Raw genomic sequence first — 9580 nt, forward strand, 5'->3', positions numbered from 1 at the left:
CTAGCAACGCCTAAAACAGCCACGACATTTGACCCTGCTGACGTATACTGTTCGTCCTTTAGTAGCATGGAAAGTCATTCTTTGGTTTGTGCTGCTTTAAGACTCTTAGTCGACGTTTGAGCTAATAAAAGCCTAGTATACAAGTTTGTTTCTTTCTGTATTAGGTTCGCCTCAATTTTAGTAGCTCAAAACTTAAACTTGAAACGATTGACTGGTTTTCCGAAAGCAATGGCAACTTCCGACGAGAAACTTATTCGGGTGCCAGTGCTTGATGTCTTGCCGAATGAAGTTGGAGCTCTAAAAGTATTTTCCCATTGGGACAGAATGCTTACAAATTACTTAACAGCTGTGGAATCCAACAGATCCACGGAAGATGTTTCAAGGCAAATCAACAAATGTGCTATCATGGGTGGATATTTATCACCTGACGTGTTTTCCTTTGTGGAAGATGTGGATGTGTATAATGAAGCTATGGTGATTTTGCGCAAACATTATCAAAGAAAGAAGAATATCATATATGCAAGGCACACGCTGGCCACACGGATTCAGTTGAGCAGTGAAACTATCTCCGAATTTTCCCAGGCGCTCAGGTCGCTTGCGAAAGATTGTAATTTCAAAGCAGTCAGCGCCGAGCAACACAGAGGAGGCGCTAAGAAATGCGCTTATAACAGGGCTATGTTCCGCTAATATTCGACAAAGATTGCTAGAATATGACGAATTATCACTGGAAAAAGTCATTCAAATTGCTGATTATTTGGAACGAGCCGAGAAATTTTCGCATTCGTACCAGCAATCATTGCCTCATCAAGCAGCCGTTACTTCAATGGATGATAAATTTTCGGTAAACAAAGAAGACCAATTTTCTGAGTTTGGCTCTAATAGTGACCAACACGTAGCTGCTGCAAGAAGTACTTACGGAACAAAAGTTAACCGTAGAAGGTGTTATTTTTGCTGACGAATTCATGCTTTAAATCGACTGAAGTGCCCTGCTAGAAACGCAGAGTGTTTTAATTGTGGTCTTCGAGGACATTTTGCAACAGTTTGTCGTAAAGCGAAGAAATCGGTTGCTACCGTAAACGATTTGCACCTGACTTCAATTATAGCTGGTATTCATACTTCGTTGTCACGATCGACGATTACTGCTAAAATTGCGGAAAACCCTCTGATGGCTCTGCTAGACTCCGGTGCTTCACAGAGTTACATAAAGGCATCTGTGGCAAGAAGTCTTGGCCTCACTCTCTACGGTCCAAAAACTGTAATTGCACTTGCTTCGAACGAATCAGTTGCACAAACCATTGGGTTTGTGGACGCACCGCTAAAGATTGGAACGAGAGTTTATGATGCAATGAAGTTTGGTGTTGTGGAAAATCTGTGTACGGACATCATACTGGGCCAAGATTTTTTGAGCAAACATCGAAAGGTTGTCTTCGAATTCAACGGAGACCTCGACTCCTTGTACGTTGGTAAAGAGGTCTGCAATTTGGCTAGCGCAAAAGTAAGTGAACCTTTACGTATTTTTCGATTTGTTGACGATAACTGTAAGCCAATTGCTGTCAGGTCCCGAAACTACAGTTCCGATGATCTAAAGTTCATCAAAGAGCAGATTGCTCGTTTGTTGCGGGAGGGCATCATAGAACGGTCAGAGTCGCCGTGGCGCGCTCAAGTATTGGTCACAAAAGACCAAAGACATAAAAAAACGTCTTGTTATTGACTATTCACAAACAATAAATAGATACACTGCTCTTGACGCGTATCCCTTGCCTCGCATAAACAATATAATTAACGAGGTTGCTAAAGGAAAGATTTACAGTACCATTGATTTACGTTCGGCTTATCACCAAATTCCTATTTCTGACGTTGACAGACCTTACACTGGGTTTGAAGCTGCTGGCTCTTTATATCAATTTTGCAGGGTCCCTTTTGGAGTGACTAATGGTGTGGCTGTGTTTCAGAGATACATGGACTCTTTCATCGAGCGTGAAAATCTTGAAGGCACCTTTGCTTACTTAGATAACGTCACAATTTTTGGGGATGATCAACCACAACATGATAAACGATTGAAAGCTTTTATGAATGCTGCGGAGCGGCAATGTTTGACATTAAATAAAAATAAGTCTGTATTTTCAGTGACTGAACTGATATTCCTTGGGCATTTGGTATCACATGGCAAAATTCGGCCAGATCCTGATCATTCACAACCTCTTATTAATCTTAAACCACCTAGAAATGGAAGTAATTTGAAACGTTGCTTGGAATTATTTGCCTACTATTCGAAATGGATATCTAAATTTTCTGAAAAATTAAAGCCACTTTCAACTAATACATCATTTCCCCTCAAAGGCAAAGCTTTATCTTTTAATCAACTGAAAGCTGATTTGTTAAAAGCGTGCTTGGGGTGCATATATGAAGATGAACCGTTTGTTATTGAGTGTGATGCATCTAAATTTGCGATTGCAGCCATATTGAGTCAAAAAGGAAGGCCGGTTGCCTTTAACTCTCGAACACTCGGTAAGTCGGAATTAAGGCATCCGGCCGTAGAAAAGAAGCGGCGGCGATTGTTGAAGCTGTAAGAAAATGGGGATATCTTTTGCATGGGAAAAAGTTTAAACTGATAACTGATCAAAAGGCTTTGGCATACATTTTTCGGAAAAATCATAATTACAAAGTTACAATTGTGGAAACTAGAACTTTCCATATTTGACTATGAAATTGTCCATCGCCCAGGTGTAGAAAATGTGGCACCAGACGCATTGTCAAGAATTTGTGCTAGCAACGCTTGTTGTACAATGAGTCTAAGAGAAGTTCATTCTCAATTGGGCCATCCTGGTGTTCGTCGATTACTTCATTTCATTCGCTCTAAATCTTTGCTCTTTTCTGTTGACGATGTGAAGAGAGAATGCGCTAATTGTCGACAATGTGCCCAAATAAAACCCAATTTTTATAGATTCGATGGGAGCCATCACTTGGTCAAAGCTACTCGGCCGTGGGAGAGAATTAGTATTGATTTTAAAGGTCCCGTCGCAGGAAAAAGGCGATATTTGCTCGTGGTATTAGACGAGTATAGTAGATTTCCTTTTGTATACCCATGTGCAGACATGACTGCAATCACTGTCACTAAATGTCTCGCATCATTATTTTCATTGGTTGGTCTACCGGAGTATGTTCACAGCGACAGAGGAACTTCATTTTTGGCTAATGAACTGAGAGAGTTTCTTGCAAGAAAGGGTATAGCGACTAGCAATACAACTCCTTATCACCCGAAAGGGAATTCCCAGTGCGAAAGGGCAAACCAGACCATATGGAAAACTATCAAACTAATGCTGTTATCAAGAAATTTGCCCGAGAGTGCTTGGGAGGAAGTTCTGCCAGACGCTCTACATGCGACAAGATCACTTCTTTGCACCTCCACTGGTACTACGCCACATAATCGCATGTTCAATTTTGAAAGACGATCTATGATTGGAAACTCCGTACCAGACTGACTATTGAATGGCGGTAAAGTACTCCTTCGCAAGTTTGTACGAGCGAAAAGCGACCCGATTTGTGAAGAAGTTGAGCTTCTGGAAGCTAACACCAAATACTCGTTAATTCGTTATCCCGACGGTCGAGAATCTACGGTTTCAACGAGTGATCTGGCGCGTTTCCCTGAAACTGTACAATCTGACTACAAGCAATTGGAACTTGAAAAGACTAAATCCATATCGGAATCAACTCCTAAGGATGTGCCATTCAGTTTTGAGAATCTCGATTCGAAGAACGATGACACAATCCTTTCTGATGACTTAGTTGAAGTAGCAGATAAAACTTATACTCCAATTAAGAAGGAAGAGATGCCTATTCGTCGGTCGAGCCGTTTCAAAAGGGCGCCTGATCGTTATGGAGACTGGGCCTCGTAATTGGGCGACTTTTGAATCCATTTATTTCATGTTAACGTTTCTATACTTGAGTTATTATTATACTTTTATTGTCTTACTTTCATCAGCTGGGGAGAATGTGGTGATTTATGTATTGAAATCTAGCAACGCCTAAAACAGCCACGACATTTGACCCTGCTGACGTATACTGTTCGTCCTTTAGTAGCATGGAAAGTCATTCTTTGGTTTGTGCTGCTTTAAGACTCTTAGTCGACGTTTGAGCTAATAAAAGCCTAGTATACAAGTTTGTTTCTTTCTGTATTAGGTTCGCCTCAAATATATCATAGGTATCGAAAACAATACTTATGTTGGCCAAACTTGGTACACACGAAGGTATTTCTGGTGATTTTTTCTAGATTGAATATACTGTGAGGCCTGTTGCATTCCTTTATCCACCTCATTGCTTTTTGGCAGTCAATATGTGGCTTCGGAAAAGGCACAAATCTTACTCCATTTGAACGGCAAGGGTACCGTAAAGGTTGTCAGACAAGCAAATACCATATGCACAGCGTTTACACATAGTTAGTCTACCAAAATAATTCACTAATAGATTCTGTTTAATAAAAATGCAACATCGTATCGAAGACAAATTCTTCCGTGCTGACATACGGTAGGCTACCGGTACCCTTGATTGCATCAGCATGACATGACTGTCTACTATTTTTTGGTTCGAAATAGCAGTTGCGACCTATACAGTACCGTAACCTATAAGGTGCCTGCAACGGGTACAGCCTTTTAGTATAGATATATAGATTTCGTGAACGTGATTTGCAACAAGTAACATACAGTATTACAGCTTTCTAATTCTCGCAGCCCTGTGAAGAAAAAAAAGCGAAAAAAAGGACAAATATCTGCCTAAACCGCCAGCAACCTGTGCGGAACGCGTCCAAAGTTGTCTGAGCGACTTTTCAGCGGAGAATGTTTGTTTACATCTGCTCGCTTGTGATTGGTTGAAAATACGGATGTTTTGATGTCGGGGAAAGGTCCATTACCAACTTTCATGACCTTTGACCGATGCTGCCAGCTCCGTTTTTTGTGCTGTTTAGGGGGACACTCGCTGCGTAGCACGTTTCGTCAGGTTTATACTTGAGCGTTGCTTTGACCAGTTTGAATAATAATACTAATAATTTAATGTTTAAAAAAAGTAATAAATGTTTAAATAATAATAATTTGACCTCACCCCCATGGGGGTTCGACCTCACCTCTACTGGGCGGGTCCTCAAGGTGGCGGATAGGGGAAACACCTAGGTAAAACTAGGTCAGCTGTGAATATTCAATAAGCAGCCCCGGACCAAAAAGGTAAAATTTAAAATGATAACTCGACATAAAAAAACTACATAGAGGCTGGGACGACGCCCTCTATAAAAAGGTCCCAAAAAAACATTGTCAGTATTTCTACTGACACACTCTCACATCACGATATAAGTGGTCCCTCAACAGAGGATATTCCTCAACCGAGCCCCATACGTGAAATATCGGAAAGAAAAGAAAAAATTAAAAAACATCGTTGGAAACGTGAACAGTATATACAAGTGATGGAAGCGTACTACAAAGCTGTGAGCTCTTCCTCAAAATGTATTACTAAACAAACACTTACAAATTGGCTTGAAGAACCCCACTCTTTGAATGTCCAAAATATGACAGCAAATGTCCGACGAGATATAATTCGGAATAACCGACTGACAGATATAGAACTGAAATCCATCAAACAGAAATACTTGGGATCAAGGGATATGAGTCAAAATGACAATGTACATGACGAAAATGGCCTATGTGACAATGTACAAGAAATATTACAACTGCCATGCATAAACTCACCTCAACCACCAACTCCTCCACCAGATAAACCAAAAGAAGAAACTGAACAATTCTTAAAGGAATTAAAATTAAGATATTTTTCTGTCAGAGAACAAGATTTTAAAAACAGACTCAAATTGCCAAAATTACAATTAACGAAAGAAACTAAAATCTGGCTAGCAGAGGGCAACAAAGCTATTGCCCTTTTGAAGCAAGATTTGGAATTTGATCTGGATGTTACTGAAATATCAAACATTATCTATGCATGTTCAACTATGGTTACTGAAAAAGTTGGAGCAATAATTAGGAAACCTACTGGACCAAGGCACAATTACAAAGCAAAATGGAAAGTAAGAATTGAGAGCCAAATTAAACAAATGAGAGCAGATTTGTCTATCTTATCCGAAATACAAAACGGTAGTGTTCTTAATAAACGAACAATGAAGAAAATAACAAATCGGTACAAATTAGATGGGTTACACAGTAATATTGCGGTAATCAGAGAGAATCTAAAGCAGAAAATACAACTCAAGGCGCAAAGGCTTCGACCATACACCAAACGACAAAAACAGTTCATGCAAAACAAAACATTTAATGAGGATGCCAGTAGGTTTTATAGAGAATTGAATAAGCGTGATATCGACGTAAAACGTTACCCGTCAATATCGGAATTGGAAACATATTGGGCAGGAATATGGAGTAAAAATGAGTCCCATTATACTGAGGCAACGTGGATCACTGACACCGAAATTGAAAACGCCATTTTACCCGAACAACAATGGAGAGACATTAGTGAAGAAGAAATATGTGTTGTAATCAGAGGCACATTAAACTGGAAATCCCCTGGAATAGACAAAATACCAAATTTCTATTTGAAGTACTTTTCGGCGTTACACAAAGATTTGGCAAGGGTATTTAAAAAGTATCTTAAGCAACCTGAACTAACACCAAAATGGTTAACTCAGGGTTTGACCTATCTTTTACCGAAGTCCCCAGAGACAGAATATGCCCAAAACTTCCGGCCAATCACATGTTTGCCTACCATGTACAAAATACTATCGTCCATAATTACTAATAGGACATACACCCATCTTGAAGAAGAGGGAGTGTTACCCAGTGAACAGAAAGGCTGCAGGCGTGGATCTTATGAATGCAAAGACCAACTACTAGTAAATAAAATGATTTTGGAAAATTGCAGAACTTATCAAAAACACATGAGTACCGCATGGATTGATTACAGAAAAGCGTTTGACAGTGTACCGCATTCTATTTCTTGGCTTTTAAAGGTATTCGAAATTTACAAGTTGTCACCTATCCTAATCTCTTTTTTCAAAATTACAATGAAAAATTGGCAAACAAATTTGATCCTGAGGCACAGTGACGGAATAATACAAAGTGACACCATTTCGATTTCATGCGGAATTTTTCAAGGAGACTCGTTTTCACCTCTTGCGTTCTGCCTTGCCTTGGCCCCGCTTAGCACTTTGCTGAAAGAAACCGGTTGTGGCTACAAAATTTTGAAACAAAAAATATCTCATTTATTTTATATGGATGATTTGAAGCTGTATTCTAAAAATGATAACTAACTTGAAATGTTATTGAAAACTGTGAAATCATTCAGTGATGACATCAAAATGACATTTGGCCTCGAGAAATGCGCAAAAGCATCTTTTCGCAAAGGTAAATTATTTAGAGAATCAAATTTACAATTAGATCAAGAAACCTCGATAAAAGAACTCGGTAGCGATTCAACATATCGTTACCTTGGAGTACATGAAGCTGATGGAATCAGACATGAAAAAAAAATTATCAAAAAGGAATATTTGAGAAGACTTTGATCGGTTTTGAGTAGTGAACTTAACTCTGTAAACATCTTCAAGGCAATTAACAGTTTTGCAATACCAGTAGTTTCGTACGGTTCCATTACATTTGAACCCACGTACATTTGAACCCATGACAATTGCACCTGTATGCTATTGCACCTATGGAATTTTTTTTGTTTCACGGATAATCAAACCCATACTAACCCTAACCCATGGGTTTTAGCACCCGCATATAGATTGAACCCGTGGATATACGCATGGGTTCAAATGTACGGTCACCGTTTCATACAGTTTCAATATCATCAAGTGGACTGAGCAAGAAATCAAACAATTTGATACCAAAACGAGAAAACTAATGACGATAAATAAGATACATCATCCTCGAGCAGACACTGAACGTTTGTACTTATCGCGAAGCAAGGGTGGACGAGGTCTGATTCAAATTGAGGAAAGTTACAAAGCATCTACTGTAGGACTGAAAATATATTTGACCGAAACAGAAGATCCACTAATGCGCATCGTGCGAGATTTCGATAAAAATAAAAATAGGCGTTTCGACTCAATCTTCAATAAAACTGATGAATTTATGAAGGAAACTGGTGTTACTAATTTCTTAACTGAGAAAAAAGGTGCAAACAAGATGGCAAAAGATGTCAAGCTCAAGTATAAGAAAGAAATTGAAAAGCAGAGACTAAAAATTTGGCATGATGAACCATTGCATGGAAAATATCCCACTAGAACATGTGCACTGGATGTAAATGAACAACAAACGCATAAATGGCTAAAAAGTTCAGGTCTGAAACCCACAACGGAAGGATTTATAATTGCTGCTCAGGACCAGAGTCTCCCGACCAACGCTCACAAGATTAAATTATGAAACTAAACATTGATCCAAAATGCAGAATATGCCAATCGTTTGATGAAACCATTGACCACATTGTATCCGGGTGTAAAGTTTTGGCACCGACAGAATATACAGAAAGGCATAACAAAACCGCATCGTATTCGCACTGGAAAGTTTGCAAACACTACCATATACCTACAGAAGACAGGTGGTACAATCACAAGCCTGAACCGCTAGCAGAAAATGAAAATGTAACAATTTTGTGGGATTTTACTGTTCACACTGACAAAACTATAGGAGCAAATCGACCTGATATTATAGTAAAAGATTTCACAAAAAAATCCTGTCTGCTAATTGATGTGGCTATACCATCCGAAAGGAACACCTCTAAAAAAATATTTGAAAAACTCTCAAAATACAAAGATCTAGAAATCGAGATACAAAAGATGTGGGGACTCAAAACTTCAACAATACCAGTTGTGGTGGGGGCGCTTGGACTTATCGGAAAAGAATTTGAAAAATATGTCCAACATATTCCAGGAAATATTAATGCAGAACAGCTTCAAAAAACCGTTCTTCTTGGAACAGCTCACATCTTACGTAAAGTACTTTCTATCAACTGATGACCTTGGCATGACATCAGGAACTTGGAAAGTTTCCGGTCGCCAGAAGGTTAAAATAATAACATAAAAAAAGAAACTAAGAAATAATAATAATAGAAAAAAAAAAGACTTGTTTAAATATATCGCTGTGTGTTAGCGTTTTTTCAACAGTCTTTTTCTCATTTATAGATTGAATACAGACTAGCTTGTATGTCTGTTATGCATTTGAGCTGCTCTGTTACACGGTCACACAAATCAGACGGAGCTACTTCGAAAGTGCTGGTACTGGCAGACTGGATTTTCTCATTCAGTCATTGCACTGGAATACACCGAGCAGGATTTGCCTGGTATTTGGGAGCTAAACTTTCCAGAGGAAAAGGATTACATACAAAAGAGCTATCTATGAAATGACGTACTTTGCAAAGTAAGAGTAATCGAAATAAAATTGTATTGTATATTGTAATGAACTGCAAAAGAATGTAACTATATGGAGGGAGAAAGCAGCTATCAAGAAAGGAAATTTCACCCTTGATTAGGTACCAATCATGTTTTAATAAGAAGATTACAATTGAAAATTAGGAAAAGGAATGATCCCCCAAG

General features: G+C 38.8%; 2 protein-coding genes and 1 pseudogene across 2 annotated transcripts; all 3 read left to right on the forward strand.

The window, feature by feature from the left end:
• Positions 1 to 228: 228 nt before the first annotated feature.
• On the forward strand, positions 229 to 2570 carry LOC120331269 (uncharacterized). The gene is made up of 3 exons (XM_078113797.1): positions 229 to 474; positions 983 to 1638; positions 1733 to 2570. The coding sequence occupies exons 1-3, from the start codon at positions 229 to 231 to the stop codon at positions 2568 to 2570; spliced, it is 1740 nt and encodes a 579-aa protein (XP_077969923.1).
• Positions 2571 to 2814: 244 nt separating this feature from the next.
• Positions 2815 to 3896, forward strand: LOC144424458 (uncharacterized; annotated as a pseudogene).
• Positions 3897 to 8407: 4511 nt separating this feature from the next.
• LOC144424459 (uncharacterized) lies at positions 8408 to 9001 on the forward strand. Its single transcript, XM_078113798.1, has one exon. It carries the CDS (start codon positions 8408 to 8410, stop codon positions 8999 to 9001), a length of 594 nt encoding a protein of 197 aa, XP_077969924.1.
• Positions 9002 to 9580: the final 579 nt, after the last annotated feature.

The sequence above is a fragment of the Styela clava genome, chromosome 6 (genome assembly GCF_964204865.1).
Source record: "Styela clava chromosome 6, kaStyClav1.hap1.2, whole genome shotgun sequence".
Lineage (NCBI taxonomy): Eukaryota > Metazoa > Chordata > Ascidiacea > Stolidobranchia > Styelidae > Styela > Styela clava.